The 25,086-nt window shown below is 42.7% G+C and overlaps 1 protein-coding gene across 1 annotated transcript in view; it reads left to right on the plus strand.

The window, feature by feature from the left end:
- SMOC1 (SPARC related modular calcium binding 1) overlaps positions 1-23,398 on the plus strand; it is a 119,871-nt gene extending 96,473 nt beyond the window's left edge. Inside the window, exons 11-13 of the mRNA XM_019551034.1 lie at positions 9,808-10,055; positions 16,990-17,040; positions 19,900-23,398. Of these exons, the coding sequence (XP_019406579.1) occupies positions 9,808-10,055; positions 16,990-17,040; positions 19,900-19,916 (316 nt within the window). The 3' untranslated portion in view covers positions 19,917-23,398. The remainder of the gene's footprint in view (positions 1-9,807; positions 10,056-16,989; positions 17,041-19,899) is intronic.
- Positions 23,399-25,086: the final 1,688 nt, after the last annotated feature.

The following is a 25,086-nucleotide window of genomic DNA, read 5'->3' on the forward strand; positions in this document are numbered from 1 at the left end:
TTACTGAGTATATGCTGCTTTTGGTAGCGGTTTAGTGATAGACCATGTATTTAATGCAGTTTATCTGTATGTGAATGTAAGACAATGGGCTCCCCCCCATGCTGTTTGAGGGAAAAACCTCATGGTATATAGAACTGTTACACTAGTATACCTTTATTGGAGGGCCACCATGCAGTCTTTTACTTCCCATATTTAGAAGGAAACAGTGCCATCTTTAATAGTTCAACATAACTATTTCTGAGGGTTACGGCTTGTGCCTTATTATTTTCAGCACGGAGTCTTGCAAGACAGTTTCTCTCTTAACTTAGTATTTATACCTAGGATATCACCTTGGTGACTAAACACTTAGAACTGCTTGGTTGGGTTGGATTAAACAAGGATGTTCCTGCCTCAAGCAGGCTTTGGGCTAGAAGTCCTGTTTTTCTGCAGTTGAGTGGAATGCCCTGTGAGCTGTTGAGGAATTAGTATGTCTAGCCATATCCATGTGCATACAAACAGAATGAAAAAAATGTCCCAAGAGTGGGAAACACATTGCTTCTTCCCCAAACACAAGCATTCCTGTGTCAATTCTGTGCATTTACATGGTTCAGATACAGTGGGTAGGGGTGAAAGCAAGCCCTTGAGAGCATCTGATATTTATTTGGCATGCCTAGTGGGATTTCAATCACTGTGCCAATGTAATCAGTACAATAATGTTTAATTTGTATTGTAGAGACATTAGGACAAGGGGAGAGGTCCATATGGACCAACCAACACTTCTGAAAACTCAGCATGTTCTTTCCTAAGTCTCCAAAGTATTGTGTGCGTCTGAGTGTTCAGTAAGGCCCTTTCTGGCAAAATCCTTCACTGCGTTGCTCTTTGCACAGTTTTCATGTTGATTTATTTTAAGCTACAATGTCAGCAGCCAGTGTGCAAGGGGAATAGAAACCTTTCAGCAGCCAGTCCTGTGTGAGGCAAAGAAATCCACCACCTGCCTGTCCTCAGCCAGAATTAACTGCAAAAAAAGGCTCTGGCATAAACCCTCTGTGTGCATTGATTACTCTCTGGCCCTCCCCAAAGAACATGTATCAAACCTTTCCCTCCTACTGCATCATCACAGGGCTGTCCATTTTGCAGAAAAAGCTTTCTCTAAGAAACTTAGACTTTTTAAAAATGTGTTGATATGGCTTTCGCTTTATCTTTTGGTCTGCCAAGTCCAACAGCTGCCTGAGTACAGTAAGCCCTGCTCTACAGGCTTCTGAAGGGGAGAAAAATTCTAATGATACCCTTTGAGAGAGTATTTAGACATTTTTAGTGTTCTACTCTCTCAATCATGCTTAATCTCAGGCTGCTAGACACTTGACCTTTATCCTGAAGGAAGGGGACATTCCTAGCTTTCCAGAAAGCAAAAATGATCATTTCCAGCCTTATCTTTTTCAGTATTTGCTTTGAGATATTGAATCATAAGCTTCCTACTATCCCCAAAATAAATTTTGTTCATCTTGCACCTCTGTGACCAATATTAAGTTGGGGGAAGGTTCACGTAAAATAGGAAAAAGATAAAATTTAGCATATGTTTGTTTTTGGTGTCCCCTCCCCCCCGGCCTTCTGTCAACTAAGGCTGGTCTCACAAATTCAGTACATTGCATGATCTTCACCATTCACTTTAGCTATAGCAGTAGAAAGGCATCACAGGTAAACTTGCGCAACAGTTTCCATTCTTATCTTTCCTTTTTTAGTCTCTCATAAAATTCTGAAACTTTCATCTGGCAAACACTAGTTTTTTAAGTATTTGTTGCTTGGGCAAGTGGATCTTTTGTATACTTAGAGCAAATATAGACAGTATAACAAAGCACATCGTTGTTGGTTAAACTTGTGGATGATTGCAGTGAAAAAATAATGGAGACAAAGCACTTGTATAGAGCACTCTGGATCATTTGATAATTCAGGGCCCTTGCATTTCAATATAGTTATATAGTCAAATACAATATAGTCAGACATCTAAGGAAAAAGAATGCAGAGCTAAGGACTGCAACTCTGGAAAGCATTGCCTCTGAAAAGGACTTAGTTCTGAATAAGTATTCTCAATACATCGCCATGGCAAAAAAAGTTAGTTTAGTCTTTGGATGTATAGCCAGCTGGGTAGTGGGGTAGGAGCTGGGGTTGGGGGGAAGGGCGGGGCGAGGATTTTCCCAATGTGTACATTGGGCATGTCATAGATGGTTAGAATATTCTGTGTGGTTCTAATGTGAGCATTTGAGACGGGTGCAGAGAAGAGCCACTCAAATGACTTCAGCACTGGAGAAAAATGACTGGTAGCAGGAGACATTAGAAGCTCCATCTGTTAACAAAGAAAAGATGGAGAGATGACTTGATTGTCATGCATAAATACATCGTATGGGGGCGTGGGACACGGGGTACTAAATGCTCTCTAACCTAGCAGAGAGACAGGACAAGCGCACACTGGATGCATTTACATGGTTCAGTTGTGTTCAATGTTAAAAGCATATGCCAGGTTCTCAGTTTGAGAGTGATTCACCGGTGGAACAAATTACCAAGGGAAGTGGTAGATTCTCCATCTCTTGATGCCTTCTTACCAAGAGCTGATGCTTGTCTGGGAGATGTGGGCTTGTTTCTACCAAATACGCATTATTGAGCTTAATGCAGGGCTAACTGACTGAAATTCTGTGGCCTGTGGCCCAGTGGTCCCGAGTGGCCTTGGAAAGTCTGTGACTGAATAAGAGAAGGATATTTTTTTCCCCTCAAATCTTTTCAGTTCACATTTTCATTTTTATGGCTGCAAAGCATTTGTGTGGTTTTGCATTCAGTTTCCTAGTTGGTATTTTTGGAGTTGGGAAAATATAAATAAGGGTTGGGGGAGGGAGCTGGAGAATAGCATTTGAGAAATAAGCATGATTGTGCTAAACAGCACATCTGCATGCACAAGCACTTTCAGCTGTGGCACAGTGAGGTGCTGTAACTCTATAGGGGTACAGGCAATGAAAGAAAAAGCCTGACAAGACTTTTTACAGGGCATGCTTAAAAAACAATGTGTGAGTCATTAGAGCTTGCCTTGTGCTTACACAAGTGCAAAGCTGTTGACTCCAGTGAAGTTGCTTCTGCTTTACGGCAGTGCAAGATTAGAAAGTGCCTTCGTCCTGCTTCTGGCTAGTCCACGTAAGTGCAAAGCAGCTACATAGACGACACTGAAACTTTCACAATAGAAAATCTGGTAATGTGCATTTTCAGTTTCAAGCTAATGTAGCAGCTCTTGGGCATGGTTTGTTAATATACATTCCTGAGATAATTAAAATATATTTACAAAGAATTTGAGCCTTTTTTGTTGTTGTTAAGCAGAGCAGGGTGGTCTTATTGAAAAGACACGCAGTCAAAGTAATTCAGAAAAAAATCTGACACGTCAAGAGAAGTTGCAGGGTTTGGCTGCCTGTCGTGTTTTGTTTTGACGGGTTCAGTTAGTTTTCAGGTGTGTTTAAATCTATAGTTAATTTCCTCAGGGTCGGGCACATCCATGCCATCTGAGATTTAAGATAGCAATAGAGATCAGCGTGGGGTGCTATGGGGGAGTCTTTGTCTGAATTACCTGTCCTAAAAGGCTGTGTTTGGTTCCAGTCTATTTAGTTCTCCAGCAGGAACTAAGTTACAAAAACAAATTTTAATTTGAAGTATGTACCCTTGCTAGTATTTTTGCTGATCATATAACATCCTGGGAAATTTTAGTATTAAGAGCGTTTCAATACCTCCCTTATCATGCAGCACAGCAGCTGTGTCCCTTCACTTTAAATTGCCAGATATACCCTGTGTTATAGTCCCAGAGAGTCCTTCACAAAAATTGCCCTTGAGGGTTCCCCTTCCTGTTCCAGCCAAAGAGTTTGAAGCAGGCAAAGAGAAGCCACACTCCAAAGGGCACGTCTCCTCCAGCACATTTCTAACTTTAAAGAGGTTTTTCAAAGACACACAAGAGTTAAGTGTCCAATTCATACTGAATTTCACCAGAAGTTGGATGCCAAGTCCCCTTTATGCTCATTTGGAAATTCCAGCCTACTTAGTTGTAAGACAGAATCCCATGAGAAGAGGATCTTTGCAAAGTGAAGGGGGAAGAGGAGTAGCTTTTAAATTCCCTGAATGATTTATCCCATATTTTTCAAGAGAGAATGTAATAAGAATACTGTGTTGCTTGTCAAATTTCAGGTTAGAGCAGTTGAGATTTAGATTAGTTGGGGAAGGGGTAAAAACGGGGTTGATAACAGGAAGGTAGTTTTAACTATGGAGGGATTATGTGTCTCCTTAATGAGTTTTGACAGTGGAGTACTCCTTTGTTTAGTCTGAACACAGCTTATTTTGATGTTAACTTGGGTCTTTTGCTAGGGGGAAAGGGAGACTGAGAAAACAAATATGTTATCCTTTCAGAATTTTTTTCAAGTAATCTTCCTTCATTCAAACCATACATTGCCCTTACAGCTGCAAAGTTTGGGACAAAAGCACACTGCAATGGGGAAAAATAAAAGGCAACCTAAAAACAGAAGCAAATTAGGAGACACATATGAATTTCAGTCCAGGTTATTGAAATCCTTTGTTCTCTACCCTTCTCCATGTTTCGGACATATACCTAGACAGCAGCCCTCCTGGGACCTGGCAGACTGACAAAGACTATCCTTTTCAGTTCTTTAGCTTCTCTCATGCCAGTTCATTGCCAGCACCACCAAACATCATTGCTAAATCTCCTTAGGTCAGAAGAAGATCTGGGATTAATCTTGAAAACCTTCTGATGGCAATGTGCACGCTTAGAAGGGGCAAAACCAAGTAAAGTTAATTTATTGTTCTTCCTCTAACTCCATCAGCAGCCTTACATTCCTTACCACTTCTTCCTCCCAGCTTGCACAGGACTGCAGTACTTCCTTTCGTTTTTGATTTGTAGACTGTTTTCCTCCTTCCATCCTTGAATTTTGTGGTGCTGAATTAGCCTCATCCTTCCACCCTAAGCAGCTATCATTGCTGCACAAAGCTTGACTCAGAAAATGTGAGGTTTCCCAGTGGTTTCAGTGAGGGATAGGCCATGTACTCTGAAGTGCGCGTCTTTTAAATTTTACTTTTTGTGCATGTGTGCATGTGATTTTCCATGATGATAAGAAGGAGCATTTGTTCTTGATCATGGCTTATGCTAACATTACCATAGTAAGCCTTTATTTAACCACCACCCATGCAGTAGTTATGCTGTGCATCTGTCCTGCCTATCTTTGGAGGTGCTGGAGAAGCTGCGAAGGAGTAGGAAAGAAGAGATTGGTCACTTTAGGCACAGATTTTGATATACTAGTTACATGCTCCCTTTGCAGTTGCTGGGGTGCATGCTGTGCTCTGGTTTACATCCACTGTGATCCTGTGGAATATAAGATTGCACACAGGGTAAATCAGTGTAGATATAGTCCTGCCTGCAGCAAATGAATGTAGTTGTTCTCCTCATCTTTATTCCTCATAACCATGTTAACTTTCCATCTTGGTAGCAGGACAACTTTTGGTCTCAGGAACTTAAAAATGTCTTGGGTTGTGCACAGGAAATCCATCCTTTTGAAATCTTTTCAGGGCACTTCTGCCTGCTGTGCTTTAGAATTCAGTACATGCACTTAAAACACACCTGCCTGTACTTGCATAACCTCTTGCCTTTCTTGCCTGTGTGCCAGTTGCACCCAACAGTATCAAAGCAGCCTATGGAAATATGAAAATGATCATTAAACTAATACTTTGCACTTTCACTCTGGTATCTTCAAGTATTTTGCAAGCTAAGAAATTTAAGTATTCCACTTCTGAGAGAAGCACTCTTCCCATTTTGTGGATAGAGAAGCTAAGGCCTTGCCAAGGAAAATGATTTGCATGGTGCCCTGTAGTGGATGAAGTTGATGGGAGAGCTGAGTATGGAGCCTTGGAGTCCCAGTTCCCTGTCTGGCAGTACAGTACAGATATCTTGCTAGGTCAGGTATGGAAAACAGTCTAGCCATGGAAGTCTGGACTTGGGTGAATTAGCCTATATGGCCACAGTGAAGCTGCTTCCAGTACTTGAGCTAGCTTGCACTATGTTGTACTGTAGTCTGTAGATAGGTATACTCTGTTTGTATTAGCCCAGTCTATGTGATTTCTGTGAGATCTACTAATTTACCTCTTCTTCCCCTCTAGCCCCCACAATTATGACATAAATCCATCTCCCTCTCTTAAGAGACTTCTTTGAAAGACTTAATTGTGGGTGAGAGTAAGGGGGCAGCTGAAGTTTTATTTTTGTTTCTCTAAATTCTTAGCCATCTCTCTCTCTTGGGGTGTTTTACCACAGAGCCTTAAAGAGCACAGTTAAAAGAAAAGTAAATACAGGTCTAATGAGGCCAACGAGAGAAGGCTGAGGACTCCTCCTGGACTACATGCTTGATATTTCTGGTTTTGGTTTTTGATATAGTCTTATTTTTGTTTGGTCTTGCCCGAGCTGTTGCTGCACCACATCGAGAGGGCTGCAATCCAATGGGCCTTTCATGTGGTTGGTGTTAGCAGGAGATGCTGTCATGCTGGGAGACACTAACAACATAATGAGCAGCTGACTTTGCTCTCACTCAGTCTCTCCTATTTGTGTATGAATTGGATCAGGGAGAAGACAGATCAGTAAAGGCATTTGACTTCAAGCTTTGGTTTGAGGTCCTTTTAATTAATTTATCATTTTAAATAGCGGTACTACAGGGGCAGTAGAATGGACTTCCTTTGGAAATTTCCAAGTCTGTCCAGAGTCCTGCAAGTCTCATGCTTGAAGGTCAGTTACAGCCTCAGATATATTCCAGCTGTTGCAGTATAGTCATGTTACCTCACAATACAGCATCAGAACAAGGTAGCATAGAAATGATGTGAAAGCATGTGCATATTGTTGCATGGATGCAGAAGGAGCTTCTTGACACGAGGGTACTGTGTCGCAATTCCGATCTCTGTATTTAATGTTATAGCAAACAAATTGTAGCATCCAGTGTTTCCCTGGATGTTTGTGCCCTCAGACCTCTCTCCTGCTCCATGCTTTTCTTAAAACTAGCCTTGATCTTTGCAGTTAATAACCACAGGTGAGCACCTCCTGGAAGTGCAGCACTATACAGACAGTCACAAGGCAGGGCTAAAAAAACTATAAACTACATCTTCTCTTTCTACTTTCGAGGTTTAAGTTACTTCTGGCTTTGCCTCTGCCGCTACTATGCTGAAATTGTGTTTTCTTTGGTACAACCACCCGAGCTTGCTGGGACACTAGTATTTGATTGTCATAGCTGCATGGGTTTGTGCATTTATGTTAACCTTTACAATTCTAAAGACTACTCCTATCCCTGGTACCTTTTTATAGAACTGCTGAAGATGATAATATTTCAATTCTCCTTCTCTTTTCTTTCCTCCCCCTGCCCTTCCCTCCACCCAGCTTCTTGACCATACTTGCTATATCCACTGAGCAGTGTGAAATTATTCCCATGCCCCTACCTCTGCACCTGAGTGCTATAAATTGTCCCACCAACAAGCGGAGAACATTTCATTTCCTACTTACCCCTTCAGTCACTGCTCTGACTTCTGTGTCTTTGTTCTCCCCACTCTCCTTTTTCTGACACCATCCACCTTATCCCTGATAGCCCTAGGCTTTAAGAAAAGATTGGGAAATGGGCAGAGAGAAGGGAAAGGGTTGGATTCAGTTGGGTAATAAAAGGGATCTTGCTGGAAGGAGGGGAGTCTGGATAGTACTTGTTCCAGTCCCAAATCTTAACGCAACTCCATATTCCCATAAAAAGCCCCTCTTACACAGCACATCTCCAGTCATACTTCATGCCCCTGGGAATCAGCGAGGCCTCAGCTGTTAGCCAGCAACTTTCCAGAAGGAAAAAGATGCCAATGACTCAGTTAAAGAATGCTGCACTAGCTCAAGTCTCAAGATGGTTCAGGGTGCATTTCATCCTTCCCTGTTGGCTTGTTCCTTGTGCAGGGTTTCAGGGCTCTGAAAAATCCAGAGAGCCTTGCCTTTACAAAGCAACATGTTCCCTTTTCCATTTGCCTGTAGGTGGCTCCAACAGTTCAGCTTGTGTTCTGGCTCCCAGACCCAAGCCAAGCACACCCATTGCAGGTGTGCATTCTAGCACACACCAACCAGCTGCTGTCACTCTGGGTGCCAGTCTGTAACTCACCCAAGAATTAAATAATGCAAAAGAAAGTGTCGAATAAACTTTTCAAAATAGGCTTTGTGGTTTATTTTCCTCTCTCCAGGTTTTAAGTTTTGTTTGTCTTTATTATGTCAGACTTCCAGATGTCGCTGGGCTCGGGCCATCTTTATAAATATGTTCTTATTTGTAAAGCTGCCTGAGAAGCATGCCTGTGACCACCCTTGCCTTGTCCTTTGCACCGTCTTGCAAACTTATAGTTTTGATTGAAGCAGAGATCAATGTAGGGTTCTGTTTTTCATTTATTTTAACAAGAGGCTCTCCTGCTTAAAGGGATGTTGATTGGGCTGGAAGTTTTGAAGTGTAGCTCTCCAATCTGCCTCCTACCTGCCCAACAAAGAAAATGGCAGCCTGACCCATTTTAAAATATACCCTGGTATAGAGAAGGCCGCTGGTCTCTGAACCTGCATCTGAAATGGGTTTGGAAGATCCACCCACAGAGAACTTGAATGTTAGTGTTTAATCTGCCCCCAGCACCAGACTGCTGGAAACTTACTTTGGGATCTGATTTAAGAACGTAGACACCCCTCCTCTTAAAAAAGGATCTATTTGGGTTCTTTGGAATCTGCTCAGTGCATCCCAAGGTTGTCTTCCAGCAGTAAGTCAGAGGTGAAGCAATGAGTATGACAGCATGCAGCCCATGTCTGGTTGCTGTCTATCACCTACTTTCAGGGGTCAGCTTTATTCATGAGGGAGAGGTAGGTGCAGAAAGAGAAAGCTAAAATCTTAGTTTTAATCTACCTCCAGGAATGCAGTAGCACAGTAGTACAAGTCAAGTTGTTAATAGAATGGGTTGGAAGTGAGGCAAAACCAGTATATTTCCTTATTATTACTTATGAATGGATTTGTCATCTGTCTGTTGCAGCCTTTAATCTTGGTGCCTTTAATCAGCATTGTGAAAGCAATTAAAGCATGCAAGTACAACATAAAGGGTCAGATCACGTAAATAAATGTACCAAAATTGTCACATTCTGCCAAAACCCTTTCCATACAATCAATAAATGGATCTTGCGGTAGGCAAATATGTTCCCATTCCTAATATTCAGGTCCTAGTATAACAGGAACTATTGTGAAACTTGGTACTGATTATGCCCCTTGTTATCAAGTCCCAGTGGGGAAACCAAAGAAAGAATGGGCCATGGAGACTGGGTTGGAGGAGATCCCTGCAAGGTCAGGCTGAGGCGCAACGACCAATAGGAAGTGTCCAGGAAATGTTTCCCTTGCACCTGCTCTGTGGATGCCGAGAGAATATTGGCTTTTAGAGCTTTGCTAGTACCTCCCACCCATGTTAAAATCCAATCTTTTCCTTTTTCAAAAGATTATATATGCCTCGTTCAAAATAGGCCTAATTTATGGACCTTAACTCTAGAAGAAAGGAAGTTTCATGGACCTCTGGTGACAAAAGAGCCCTTGTTGCCTGTACCCTGCCTGTGCAATAACCTCACTGCCCAGGAATCGGCCTCCTCTGGCCATGGGAGGCAGAGTATGATAATCCCATATGCTCAGCAAGCCAAATGGGTAATGGTGAGACAGTAGCAACTTGCAGACTTTAATGAGAGCATCACCTTTTGCTTGGGGGATTGTGTGTTCTGAATTCCAGGTTCTCCGAGCCAGACCCCAGCCACACACTAGAGGAGCGAGTGGTGCACTGGTACTTCAGCCAGCTGGACAACAACAGCAGCAATGACATCAACAAGCGGGAGTTGAAGCCTTTCAAGCGTTACGTGAAAAAGAAAGCCAAACCCAAGAAATGTGCTCGACGCTTCACCGACTACTGTGACCTCAACAAGGACAAATCTATTTCACTGCAAGAGCTGAAGGGGTGTTTGGGAGTCAGCAAGGAAGGAGGTGGGTGACTTTTTGCTTCCGAGTGGAAGCAATGCTCCACAGAGCAATATAACTAGACTGAGTTAAAGCAATACCTGCTTGTCTTCCTGGTGATTGGAGCTTTATTACTCAGTTTGCGAGAGAAAAGGTGTGCTTTACTAGCATTCAGCTTTGCAAACCTTCTTTGTTCTTGTTTTATTACAATTATTTTGTTTGTGTTGTGGTACCACCTAAGAGCCGTAGTGTCTACTAGGACCCTATTGTGTGATAGCAGCTGCATGTCCACAGAGCAAAGAGATTTGTTCTTCTCCAGAGCCCAGCATGCAGTTCCAGTTGGGTTCTTTCTTGGAAAAGTACTGTTAGTGATACTCTGTGATCTGAAGCTTATGATTCATTATGCAATGCTAACAGGAGCAAAATTTATTTAAGTCACAAAAGTCAGCATGCAAGAGAATAAGTACTCACAGGGAACTGAGCAAGTGAGAAAGACAGACAGCATAGTGTTACACTACCACTGTTTTCTAAAGAGAATGGCAATTAAAGACTGGCAGAATGAGAGCCCTGCAAAGAGGTGACTTTTGGATTGGCCCCAAACCTAAAAGTTGGGGTTTTGTCAAATGGAAAATGTTTAATCCAAACATCAATTGTATTCAGTCACTGGTAAAAGCCAAGGGCTAGAGTAAAGCAAAAGCAAAAACAACAACAACAAAGCCCCCAAACAAAACAAAAATCAAACAGAAACCAGGATGAAGACGAGTATGGTGATTCTTGTGATGATACCTTCCTTTCATTTGACTCTAATGGTGAGGATGCTTCCCTGGGATGTGAGAGGCCCATAGGTGGGTCATCTGTAGGGGCTGACATGGATTCGAGCCTCTAGAAACTCCTAGGAGAAGTGCCCTAGCCATTGGGCTATAGGTCATTGTGGGGTTGGTATCTCTGGCACAGGTGTTGAAACTGTTTCATTTTGTATAAAAATATTTCAGTATTTATGGGGTGAGAGTGAGTGGAGAGACTATAGCCCAGAGGTGAGTGGGGCACAGAAGGAGTATGGCTGGCAGGAGTCGCCACAGAACATGCTGTAAAGTTAACATGGTGTGTAGTTAGCTGAGACCCTTGACTACAACTACGGTCGGTGAGCTGATCCCTTAGGCTGTGTGGGATGGATTGGAGAGGGCTCTCCCTCCCTGTCCCCCACCCCAATCAACCCACATGCCATGTGAAAAGCTCATTTGCTCTACTTTTCACTCCAGTGGGGGTGGGGGCTGGTTGCAGTTGGTTGCTAGCACGTTACATGTTTTTATGAGCTTTGCAAACATTCATTAATTTAAGCCTTCACATCCGTGGTCAGCAGTTAGAGAAGAGCCAGCTTCCCTAGTTTAATGAAAGCTTTTCCTTAGTCACCAGTATCTTACTGTGGAAAAATATACAATAATAGTGCCTGTATCCCTTAATTTTATTACCTTCCTACTAAGATTAATGTGCCAAATGAGTTTTACTGTGATCTGGCTTGGAGTGAGACTTGCTGGAATCTGCTGCCCAAGCCAACTGGCTCTTCAAGGCTTTAGTTTATGAAAATACATAAGACAACGAAGGAAGGAATAAAACAAGAGCATCTTTGCTCTGCCAAAGATGAGGGGAAAATAAAGCAATGACCAGAAAACTCAGACTTATTGTTGTAAGAGTGCGACTGCCAAGCAATACTTGCTCAGAGCACAGCCTGACCTTTCTGTGGCTTCCTTCCCTGCGTGAGGAAGAGTCTGTGTATACAAAATAGGGCTCCGACCTTGTTCTGTCACACAACTCGGCATGCCTCCTCGAGACCAGCCTGGCCCCAGGGATCAAAGAGGAATGCACAAGTAGTACAGGGGGAGGCTTGTGGGAGAATAAGGATGGAGACCCAACACTAAGCTCTTGAGTGACCTGAGGGAAGTAGTGAGCTGAGACTGGAACACTGAATCTTCCTCTTCCAGTTCTCTTCTCTTCTGTTATGTTTTTCAAGAGATGGCATTAGACAAACCCAGCTTTGTAAAGCAGCAAGGGATTTTGCGAGGCAGTGAGATAGATTGGCTTTGCTTCTATTCTACTTAACTCTTTCCATATGAAAATCAAAACTCCCCTGACATCCACCCTCTGTATCCCATAGCAGTGATGGACTGCCAAAGGTGGATCTAGACTTTTGAAAAGGGGGGTGTGGATGGTGGGGTGCATCAACGCACATAAAACAATACACATTTTTCTACAGTTAAAAATAAACAAATATGCTAGGGTCCTAGAGTATTATGCAGTTTAAGACTGAAGTTATACAAATGTAACTTAATTGGAATGAGTTATAAACAGTCTGCAGGGCTGTAAAATAGGAGCTTTATTACCAGGAGCAGCTAACAGACAGCAGAACTGCAGATCAAAGATGGCTTGATTTGGTAGAATATCAAGTCCATAAAGAAGGAGAGAGCATCATCAACAACTGTGGAAAGCAGAGTTTAGAAGTCATCAGGTTGATGATGATGAGCCATGAAGTCATTTGATTCCCTCAACACAGTCTAACTAGAAATGCTGCTGCCACTACCAAGCAGTTAGTTGTAAACTTTGAATGGAGCAGGAGTCAAAGGGGGATGCAACTGCACCAGCGCATCCCTCTGGATCCACTCCTGTAGACTGTGTGGCATTCATGCACCAAACCTGGCTGAGGTACATACTATATTTCCATCCTTTTCCCCAGCCCCCAACATCCTTTTAGTCCCTGTAGCTAATCACCCTCCCGGTGATTTCCATCCAAACCTGTCCACAATTACATTCTTCCCCCATCCCCAGTAGTACCAAGGAACTCATCATAGACTCCAACAAGTAAGGTCTCTTTTCTCTGGTTCTGCTATTGGTTTGCTAAAATATCATCCATAAGCCCCTCTAGGGCAACTCTGGAGACATACCATTCCTGGAAATCAGGATGGTGAGGTACCTAGGAACCAGCCAAGATGTTTGCTGATCCCACAAATAGTTCCCTAAAACAAAGGAAGAAGGGTGGTTCAGGGTGTGATTGGAGCCTGGCAAGGAAAGCATCCCCTCTTAGTAGATTCAGATGTGTCTGACTAAAGGTGGTTGGAAGGAACCCAAACTGATTCCCAACCAGGTAAAGTCAGCATTCACCAATGGATTCTGCACAGCAAAGCTGGAGGGTAGAAACACTTTCTGGTCAAAGGCCAATTGTGACTGTACTCACTAGTCAAAAGATGGAGTCCTTTGGAGGAAGCAGACCGGCTGCAGAGCTTTGATGGAAAGTTACACAATTCAAGACAAATTGGTGCCTAGTGATCTTAGAGAGGGGGAGTAGGCATGAGCAAGGCTCGTGCTAACTGCCACCTGTCAATGGGGAATTTTAGAAACAGGATTGAAGTGTCTAATTAAAATTTCAGGGAGAATTGGTAGAAAAGCAACATGTAATTGCCTACTGAAGCTGAGCAAACACTGCAAAAAAGAAGGAAGGTAGAAGCTGAGCAAACACTGCAAAAAGAAAGCCCTGTAAAGCCTGTGACTTTGGCAATATTTCTGATCCCTTTGTTATGTTCTGTAGAAATTGACATGAGGGAATATCCTTCCAGGACAGTTGTGGAAAGGAAAAAAGTCCTTTGAATACTATTGTAAATTCATATTGAAAGGATTGTGTGGGAATGCTTGGGTGGCCATCTAAGAAAAGGTCTTTGAGTGTGGAAGAAGATGACTCAGCGTGTCACTTGGATGATTGCTTCTACCTTGTGATTGACAGAAAGCAGGTTGTCATGGTGAATGGTTGGCAATCATTGTAGCAGCCGTAACGTGATTATAAAAGTTATTCATTGCATGGTTTTGCTTAATGAACAAGTTAGCAAAAATCAAAGTCAGATTATAGGTAATTGGCAAGTGGGGAGAGAGGGAGATCTAAATACACTGAGTATTTTAATTGAACAAGTCACTTAGTTCAGTTACCCACTTCAGAGTTCAGGTGGGGATAATAGAGCTTAACATCTTTAGGCTATCAGAAAGCTTCTGGGGGGATGGGGGGGCAGGGATGAGGGTTATTAACAACCAGAGCTGACCAGGACATCAGCTTTACATCCAATCTGAAAGGTAGCATGTCTAGCTAGACACAGTATCTCTACTTTATGGTTGGGCATTTGTTCATTATTCAGAGGAATGAGTGCAAGCTACTGAAGTATACCAGGTTTTCACAGAAAGCTTCCAATCCAAGAACCAGCTGGCCTGATCCAATTTCACTTGTGAATGCGAACAAAGTGATATCCTGAAAGTGAATTTGTGATGCTGAACTTTGCTTTATGCAGTTAACTCTTGGAGTGTGCGAAGAGGGGGAGAGGAGGTTCCCTTTCCTATCCCATTCTCACCATCAGCTTGCCTGAGTACCTCACCATCATATGCTAGCAGCGTGATACTTATATCTGTTGCCTGTGCATCTGTCTGTCTCATCAGTTGTGTTCATTCTGCCTTGTTTCGCTTTCTTTAAGCATGTGTGTCGGTAGTGTGTAGGCAGGTAGCGAAGGCACAGCAAAGACAACATGCATTTGTTGTGAAAGGTGGTGAGATTTGTGAAAGCCCGTAGTCTCAGGTGAATTTGTCTTGGACCAACCTTAAGAAATCCCTGCCCCTGGCACAGATAGCAGAGAGATCTTTTGTGCTTGGGACTGAGTCTGCCAGTCTTGTTAAATGTATAGTGTCAGTTTAGCTGTAGTTTTCCAATTATCATTCAAAGACAAGTGGGTTTCCAGGAAAGACACCATCGATAGTGTTCTTTACTGCCTCCTTGTTGCATGTGCAAGGTGCCACTAACCCAAGAGGAGGATTTACCTGCTTAAAAGTCTAAGGGGAAAAAACCCTTTTAGAATTACTGACAGCAGCCTGCAGGCTGCTTTCAACCCAGTTCGGGTACTTAATAGGGATTTGCAGAGAAATGTTTGCAAGACCCATTGAGAGTCAAATGCAGTGGGAAAAAGGGCTCGGCTTTTGCATTCCTGCTCAGCAGATGCAAGTGGAAAGGTAGGCACCTTCCTTTGGGGGCACAAGGTTCCTTATTGTTGTAGAATGAACTGTCTGGTGGCTGTGAGATGCCAGCACATGACGGCTTCCATTAGCGATAGTGCTAGGGTAGGGACGTGTTATATCATTGTTTTACAGCAATGTGATGTTTGCTGGTGGGGTGGGAGGAAATAGAAATGTGTCTGCTGTTCAAACGCATGGAAAACATGAAGAGGGGAAAAAAGTAGTATTTCAGACAGTTCAGTAGCTCAAGAATACTGCAGTTACTGAGCAGTACCCTCTAGAGGCTGCTGCAGGGCTCACAGCCACTAGGAAAAGTCCAGATATGTGCCTGTGCCTAATCTAAAGAGCCTGAATTTTTACTGCCCGGACTCTGGGTAAGATCCCCAGTTAGCTCTGGAAGAATCTTTTGACAGTGGAGCTGTGCTTTTTATACATAGGCCTCAAAACAGCTTAACTGTAGCTTCTGTTTCTCAGGAAAGGATGGTGGCACCTGGAATTACTTTAAATTTTTCATCAAATATATACATGTCCCCTTTTAATTAAGCAGCATATGTATACATGTCCCCTTTTAATTAAAAAGCAACAGATTTTGCATTTTGGAATCTCTTAAATTTCACCATCTTATTGATTCTCTCCCTCCTCTCCCTTCCTGCCTTCTCCCCCAAAGCAGGGTGCCAGTAACAGGAATGCTTTTGTCCTGGTTTCTTTTTTTTCATTATACGGTTTGTTCTCTTTTAGACCTCTGTGCCTGCCACCTTCCTAAATGCCCTCTTGTCCCTCTCTTGCGCAGACAGTGTCTAATATTTTAGATTCAGTCTCCTTCTGCAAGAGCGTGAATAACTGGTGCTGGTAATTAGGCTCAGTCATTTGCATCTCTAGGCCAGAATGGGATCTGGAAGCACACTTACTGGTTCTGACTGGAAGTGGAAGTGCCTATTTTCCTGCCATCACCAGCCAATCACCAAAATTGTCAGATGGAGGCAGGTGAAATCTTTTAAAGTCAGTCACCTAAAACCTACAATTGGGCACGTAACTGGAAATGGCCTTGAGAGTGGTGGGCCCCTGCCACTCCCCTGAGAGTTGCAGATGCTTGGCATCTTTGGAACTCAATCTTGAATGTCAGTTTGGGTGTCTGATTTTAGGCCCCATGCAAGTGTATGAATATTATGGCATACGCTTAGGGTAGCAAGGATTCAGTAAGGTTGGACTATTTATCCTATGCCTGGTGCGTGCTATCTGAGCTCCATATAAAGCTGTTAGTTTGGGAGAAATGATTTACAGGGGTATGGTTAGGAGCCTGAACTCTCTATACCTGCTGGGGGAGAGGGTGGGGGGCAGACAGGAGCAGTGCATCCTGGGATGCTGAGGGGCTTCAAATTGCTTGTTTTATCTCTGTGGAGCAGACTGAAGCTACGCTAACATAGACTAAATGTTAGAAAAGCCCAGAGTTAACCCTCACCTGAAGTGGTACAACTGTGGGATGCTCAGGGGGTACTTAACAAGAGTGAATAAGCTTTAATATGCAGATACTCACATTTTAAGTACCCTTAGTGTGGTCTAACTGTAATTTTGCCTTAATTGTATCAAGGGAGTTTCTAGAACTTTTGGCGCTTGCCTAAACTAAACCTCTGGATTTTATGAGGTTTATTCATCACAATATAAGATGTTTAACCTGTGACACCTTTAGTCCAGTGTAGTCTGACTCCAAAAGTTACTGCAAATCCAGGCTGAGATGGCTTGGCAGAGATGGATGCATGTTAGTTTAAGGGAGTTTTTCATAGAACCTGGCTACACTTCTGCCTGCAATTATGATTTTCTCTTGTTATGAGGGGAACAATCGTCATGTTCTCCTAAACCTAATCATAACATTCAAAAGTATAAAAAACTGACCACAGTGGTGACTAAATTTTGTTCTTGCATTTTGCAGGCAGCAATAGCAATTTCCCCCAGGGAAAAATACAAGGCCTTAATCCTTTCAGTAAGTACCATACTTGTTTGTTCCCTTTTTGGAGTTGTCGTTTTTTTGCATGACAGCCATCCGCAGAGAATCCATTAAAGCACTCCCCACTTTCATAAATATCAGCTGTTCAATGACCTTTAAAGTTGAGAAGGGAGTTAAAACCAAGAAATATGGACTTTCTTTCACACCATTGCAGTTATCCTGGACTTCAGCTTTCCTAATGGGAATAACAATGTTTATAAAGTACATTATTAAGCAGGTATTTTAGGCCTTTTGTTATGGTGCTACTTCTGCAAATGCACTTACAATTTTCATGAGCCAGGTAAAGGATGATGTGTGCATGCAGGGAGCAAAAGATTTACAATTCTTCTTTTTAGGGTAAAGAAAGGCATATTTATTGCAAGTTTGGTTGATAAATGGCATACATAGGCATGTATAAACATGCTTAGATATTTCTGAAACATTTGACATAATGCTATTTGACATCCGTACTAAATTTAGTAGTGTCAAATGCCAATAAAGCACATACAAAATAGATTAACAGCTGACCTTCTAACCATTTAATAAAAGTTATCAATGCAGAATCATTATCAAGTGAACATTTCTAGTGGGTTCTAGAGCATCAGGTCTGATGGTGTTCATTTCCGTGAGTTATCCAAAAGTCAATGGCTAATCATTGGTGATGAAGTTTGTAAATGACGTAGAGTTCATAAATAACATTAAAAACAGGGCAATCATACAGGGCACTTCAGATCATTTGTTAAGCTGAGCCAAGTCAAATAAAATGCTTTTTCAGTGCAGCTAAGTGCAAAATCATACCTCTAGGAACAAACACTGCAGGACCTGCCTTCAGAATATGTACCCAGTAGGGGTTCTGAAGAAAATATAGAGGTCATAGTGTACTGGCAACTCAACATGAGCTTCTGCTGTGGTGCTATGGCAAAAAGGGCCAATACACTCTTTGAATGTGGAAACAGGAGAGCTGAGAGTAGGTAGGGGAATGCTGTTACCTCTGTGCGCAGTATTAGTGATATTGATGTTGAAATATATCCAGTTCTGGTGTCTGATTTAAAAAAAATGCTGAGAAATTAGGCAAGCTGGAGAAAAGAGCAAAAGAAATTATTTGAGGACTGGAGAAAATGTCTTACAATGTGAGTCTTAGAGCTCAATCCATTTAGCTTATCACAAAGAAGAATTTGAAGTGACTCAGCTGCAACATAAAGGTACCTTTACAAGGAGAAAATACCAAGTGCTGAAGGACTCTTTAATCTAGCACAGAAAGACAATAGAAAAAGCCAGTGGTTGGAAGCAGAAGTCTAATATAGACTAAAATAAATAGGAAATTAAACATCAAATTTTAACGGGAAGGGTAGTGATCAGCCACTGGAACAAACTGCCCACACAAGTGATGGGTTCTCCATTGTCTTGATGTCTTCAAATCGGGATCAGATGCTTTACTGGAAGATCTTGGTCAAACACAGATTGTTGAGCTCAACACAGGGTAACCAAGTAAAACGTAATTGCCAGTGTACTACAGGAAGTCAGGCTAGTTGATGTAATGGCCTCATCTGTCCATAGTACCTGTGAACCTGAAAATCAATGGAAGTGGCAGAATTACCTTTATTTCTAGCCTGTGGATCATTGAGGATTTCTTATCTATTTTCCCATAAAACTGCATCTCTTTTAAGAAAAATGTTATCTGTATATGTCTATCATTTACAATAGTTTATTGGTAAGTATAGATATTTTGATTGTTTTTGCTTGAGAACAGCATAGGCTAATAGAAACAAACAGCATTAGACAGAAGTCAGGGCAATTTTCCCACAGTCTCTACCTCCCAAAGGGATGGATAGATTTAGTTTGGGTTCTGCAGAAATGTTCCCCTTTCCCCTCAGGGTTTTTGATCTTCAGGCCTTCCAGAGTGCTTTTCTGTGTGAGTTGGGTGTGGTTACTTAGACGGCATTTAGGAGGGTGCACTTCTTTCCACAAGCTTCTAGCTTTGCTGGCCAGTGCAGAAAGGGGGCAGGGACATGGCCTTGTCTCCTTTTTGGAGGCAACTCAATGGTACCCACTAGAGAACTGGCCAGTCAAATCCAGCAGCACTATACTGGTCAATTTTGTTAATATTATGCACGTGTAGGCCTTGACTAATCAGAACAAGGAGTTGGCACATCAGTGGGTGTGAGACTCCCGGCTAACTGAGCAGCCCTTTTGTGCCCAAATCTGAGCTATACCAAGGGGATTTTCAGGCAACTAACATTTTCCACCCCACTGAATTTATACTCATGCCTCACTGTGCATTTTAAATCCCAGCATTAGATTTTGGATCCAAGACTCTAACAGCACAGTAGTCTTTGGAGCGTATGTTCCAGAGACACCTTTGAGAGAGGTTCATTGGGAAAGTTGCTGGGTCCTACTGCTGGGTGACTGAGAAAAAAATGCTTGGGCTTTTCACTGCTTGCTTGCTGGGGAAGCCAGCCATCTGGCCACCCTTGGAGATGATTTGCTCTGACAGTAGAGTAAAGTTGTCTAGAATCAGTGCTCAGCCCAAGCAACATTCAGCCCAAGGGAGAAGGGAAAGGGGGAATTGTTTTGTCAGGATTGCTTGGCCATTCCCAAGAGAGGGGTAAGATTATGGATAGCAGTAGTTTGAATTTAGTAATATATCAGTTCCTAAGGTTTCATGTTCACAACTTGGTCAGAGCTGTCTTCTCTGCAAGACAGTTGCTCATTAGAACTTGCTCTGAAATCTTTGTTCTGCAGAAGAGATTGTGCCATATATTTAACATCAACAGTCTGTGAATTGAGGGTTTAATTTGGGTATGTCTCTCTTCCCTTTCCACTCCCTTTACCAAATGTTCCACCTACCCATTTCAGTAGGACGCCTGGTCTAGGAGGAGATCTGAATGCAGGGTCCAACCCAAAGGAAGGACAGCTGGACGGACAGACACCCTGCTGCTTGTGAGCACATGGGCAGCAATATCCACCGTAGCAGAAGTGGCACCCAGAACGTTTGCACTTTTTTTTTTTAATACTTGGTTTGGTTTTTGATTTATTGTTAATGCCATTATCTAATACTTTGCAGGGGAAGGGGCAGGAAGAGCATGACTTTTTTTTTTCTTTTTTTTAATTGGAATAGCTACTGACGTTTGCTGGGATTTGAGAAAGAGATTTTTATATACTGTATATAAATATATATGTAAATTGTACAATTGTCTTGTACAGGGGTTGAAGTCACTGTTCTGTTCCTTCCTTTGATTTCTAAGGCTATTTGGGTTAGCTAAAGGAATACATTGCATTACTGGATTCCAACAGGGCATTGATTTCAGCAACTGATCCATCTGCCAGCTGCACATCAATCTCTCAAGTGTCCCACTGCATGTAGAAGTGAATATATTGACCCAGCTAGTGCTCCCAAGTGTTCTTATAGAGTACCAAGTGCTTCCTGGGAATTACTGAATAGCCCCAGTTCTGATGGTTGGTGAGAGCCCTCTGTAGCTTGCAAGCATGGGCCGCTGAGAGAGTACAGCTACAGCTTAACTGTCTGTGCAGGAAAGAAGAGTTTGTATGTGAGCATATATGGGGGAGAGGTTGAAACGTGAACATCCTTAAGTGTGGAAGGGGCAGGGGAGCTGCAGGGGGAAGCCCAACTGTGCCATAAGGAAGATATGCTGCACCAATACCATGTCTAGGGTCACTAGGAGAACCGGCAGGCTGCCAATGCTAGGAAAACATACTACAGGCCCCAGTAGAGTCAGGAGAGTGGGTGGGGAGAGAAACTGTCTATCTTCATGTGTGCCAAAGTAGCCACAAATTTCCCCTATAACTATATGAAGGACAAGAAATCAAGTAGCTCTGCCCTGCACAGCAGGAGCATCTGCCAGCCTAGTGACAGGCACTGGAGAGATGAGAATGCATTTGTCAGAACAGAAAAGATGCAGGAAGAAACCAATCCCCAGGTGCCTCGTTAATATAAATGGCATCTCTGCCATTTGGCTCATTCTTTTTCTGAAGGCATTGGTCATTCCTGTGCAGAACCATGGGTCCCTGTGCTTCTTGGATGTGAATCCATAGCTCCCTGCCTGTTCAGCAGGGTGATGCATTGCTCACAATAACCTTATCCCATTTTTCTGCACCCTGCTAATATCGGTAGTTTAAGCTCTAATAACACACTCTATTAAAGCAGTGGCAGTGGCTCAGATTGGCTAGACTGCTACTTTTAGAGGTTTCAAAGGGACTGCTTCAACTGGTTGTGCTTTGGCCAAGATCTTTGTCTGCTATTCACAGTTAGATACAATAGTAAATTCTGCTGAGGGACAGGAACACCTAGACCCTCTACTGCGCGTAACAGCCAGTGGGAGCATAGAGCTTACTGCAAAACAGTGTGTTCCTGCTTCGAGCATTTCTGGCTTTCTTGACCCTTAGAGGGGCACAGCAATCTCCCATCTATCAGACACCTAAACCTTTCTTTCACTTACTTGTATGCACACCCTAATCCTCATGCTGTTCTGATGCACTTCCCTTAGGTACCTGTTGTTTGCATTCAGTATTATGGGGGACAGCTCTCTGATGATAGTTACCTAAGTACTTTGGCCATTTTACCCACAATGAGGTTTCTGAGGTGTTGCATTTAATTTGGTGAATGGTGAGCCCCTCTTCTATCTACTTATACACAGAGGGAATCGGTAACCAACTCTTAAGCAATTAGGAAATGGTGAGCAGCCATGAATATCATTAATAGGATCTGGGTTTGAAGCCTGCCCTGGTTTAGATCTTGTTAAAGCTATAATACCAGTACCATTTCACTGTCCCAAAATGGATATTGATGGCAATGCCAGGCATTGTACCATGGCCTTGTGGGTTACATGCGGAACACTGTTTCACAGCAGTATTGTGTTGCAGTATGACAGAGGGGACTTTTAACAAACTGTGGCCATGTTACTTAGTTATATGATTGTGTGACGTGGCAAGTTCACCTTTTCCTGGGATGGCAGCACTTTGTGACAATAGTATCACAGCTGAAACATCCCAGTGCCCCAGCACAGCAAACTTGCGCCACATTTAAATGCCCAGATGGCGCCCAAATATCACTCACTGGATATTTGATCCCACAGGACTTGGGATCTCACTGCTTGGGAGTAGGTTTGAAGCTGGTCGAAGCATTTGGTCTACATTAAAAAAAACAAACCAATCGACCCTTAACAAGTACCTTTGTGAAGTGCAAGTCTCACAGGTGTGTTGTAAAGAAAAGCTTTTGCTTTATAAACAGTCCTACCCATTGCTGGCTGCTTTGTTGTAAGTCACCTGTAACGTATGTCCGCTTTATGCCTGCAAGTCTGCTTTCTGCTCATTGCTTTTCCTTTTTATACAGAAGCATTTTGTGTATGGATGTGTTAAGTGGATTTGGTTCAGTGTATAATCACAGATGTCAATATCCCCCCACTAATCCTGCAATAGGAATAAAGAACAAGCCCAGCCTTGTAAAAACATTGTGCTGTATCTTGAGGAATGATGGGCTGGCTGGTGCTGTCATTTAGTACTATATCCAGCAGGGGCCAAAGATTGATGCTAGGGCTATAGGATACTCTCATGCAATTGCAGGGAGCAGGATGTGCCCAGCAAAAGGGGTGAGGTTCTCAGTGTAGCCATTGCCTACTTGCCCAGGCAGAAAAAAAAATGGTTTAATTGAGCCTTAGTAACTGGGACTTCTTTGCTAAAACTCATTTGCTAATGGGGAATTTAAAACATCCAGATTTACTGCTATATCATCCCTTCTGCAGCCCTAATACTGCAGTTGTCAGTCCTGCCTCCCTTCCTTCCAAGAGATGCTTAAGCAATGTGTGCGCCTGTGCCCTCCACAAGCTGACAGCTTTGGGCAGCTCTTCAAAAAGCCAAGTGGCTGTTGGCTAAATGGGTCAGCCTCAGTCTCAGTTAGACCCTAACTGTAGCTTTCTGCCAGGATTGCCTCATAGAAAGGGAACTGAGAAGTAAATAGCACCCCCTTCCATAGCTGAAGAATAGGACCTAGTACCCTGAGTTACTGTCTTTGGGGAAGGTCCCAAAATAGTCTCTTGTATTGCCTCTATGGTGGATGGTTATGTGGACTTGAGGCTCCTAAGTGATTCAGGAGTTCTGGTGACTGTGTATGTGAGAAGGTCATACAGAATATTCTGGTTTTGTAGCAAAAGCCATGGTCATAGAGTTGTCCAACTCAAAGGTACACAGTGGCTGAAGCTCCCTATGGAATTATGATGCTAGTGACAACAGGTTCTCCCAAGACTGAAACTAGAGGCTGTTAATGAAGCTAGGTAGTCATGGGATTACAAGGAAGGCCCACTCATGGACTAGAAATTGGCTTAAGGATGAGAGAAAAAAAGAGTGAGTATAACTGGGCAGTTTGGGGATGGAAAGAAAGGAACAGTGGTCCCCTAGGGATTTGTATTGGTACTAGTACTGTTTTAACACATTCATAAATGATCTGGAATAGGGGGTGAGTAGTGAGATGGCCAAATTCATGGATGACACAAAATTATTTAAAGTAGTAAAGACCAAGGTGGGCTGTGAGAAACTACAAAAGGATTTTACACTTATAAATGAATGGGCAATTAAATGGCAGATGAAATTCACTGTAGATTAAGTGTAAAGTGATGCATACTGGGAAATAACCTGAATTATACATACATTATGATGGGCTCTCATGTAGCTGTTACCACAGTCATTGTGGACAGCTAGCTGAAAACCTGAGCTCAGTGCTCAGCAGATGTCAAAAGCCAAACAGTTAGGGATCATTAAGAAGGGAATTGTAAGCAACACAAAGTATCATTATGCACATTCATAAATCCATGGGGTGTACACACCTTGAATACTGGGCTCAGTTTTGGTTCCTGCACCTCAAAAAGGATATAGAAGAACTAGAGAAGGTTCAGAGAAGAGCAGCAAGGAAGATTAATGGTATGATGGGGAGACTAAAGATGCTGGACTTATTCGTTTTAGAAAAGAGGCACTTGAAAGAGGACGTGGTAAGGGTTTACAAAATATGAAGTGATGAAGAGAAAGTGAACAGGATTTATTATTTACTCTCTCTCATAATACGGGAACTAGGGGTCATAAAATGAAACTAGTAGGTCATAGGTTTAAAACTAACAAGAGGTTTTTTTCACACACTGTAATTAAAGCATGGAACTCATTTGCCACCAGATGTTGTGGAAGCTGACAATGTAACCAGATCCAAAAAGAGATTGGACAAATTCTTGGAGGAAAGGTGCATCAGTAGCTATTGAGCTTGGGAGTTAGGGGTATAGCCTCTGAATTGGAGCTTCCTGGACCTTAAAGGCTGGAAGCTGCAAGTGGGAGAGGAATAGGGGAAAAACCCTGGTTATACCCTGTTCACTCTCTCCCTTTCAGCACCGAATCTCTGGCACTGTGTGACAGGATACCAAGCAAGATGGAACTATGGACCTTATGTAACACCTCAGGTCACTACCACCACCGCTCTTCCCCCCAGAAAGCCTTCTGGCATCCAGGGCTATAGGGCAGGTGTCATCAAACACATCCTTATCTAGAAGTATCAGGACAAGTCTTGCTCTTTTGTGTACCAGTAGGAGTCAGCAGAGATCAATAAGGTTACATAATTATCTGCAGAAACAGAATTCATACATGTTTTTTCCACCATTGTGAGTCTTCCTGATTCTGTTCATCTTTACCATGAATAAGTGGTGGAAGCAGCTGGGACAAAGGTGAAGAGACCAGGGGTCACACACAATGTCATCTGTAGGCAGCACTGTTCCTGTTGCCACCATGGCAGAAAGGACAACAACTGCCATGGTGGCAACACAAGGGGACACTGATGGAGCTGGATGCATTTAGACTTCGTTTCATTTACGCAGTACATACAATCCTGACTAACACAATGGAGAAGACAAACTGTCTTTGATTTAGGGTGGGAATCCCCTCACATGGAGGATATTTGGTTTCAACACTCCTGAAAGTAAGGGGGCAGGGAGGTAATATTCTAAGCCCAGGAGAAATGTGGTATGGAACATCTCCCAGTGGTTTTGTCTACAG

This window comes from Crocodylus porosus, unplaced genomic scaffold (assembly GCF_001723895.1).
Source record: "Crocodylus porosus isolate Cpor-Errol unplaced genomic scaffold, CroPor_comp1, whole genome shotgun sequence".
Taxonomy (NCBI): Eukaryota; Metazoa; Chordata; order Crocodylia; family Crocodylidae; genus Crocodylus; species Crocodylus porosus.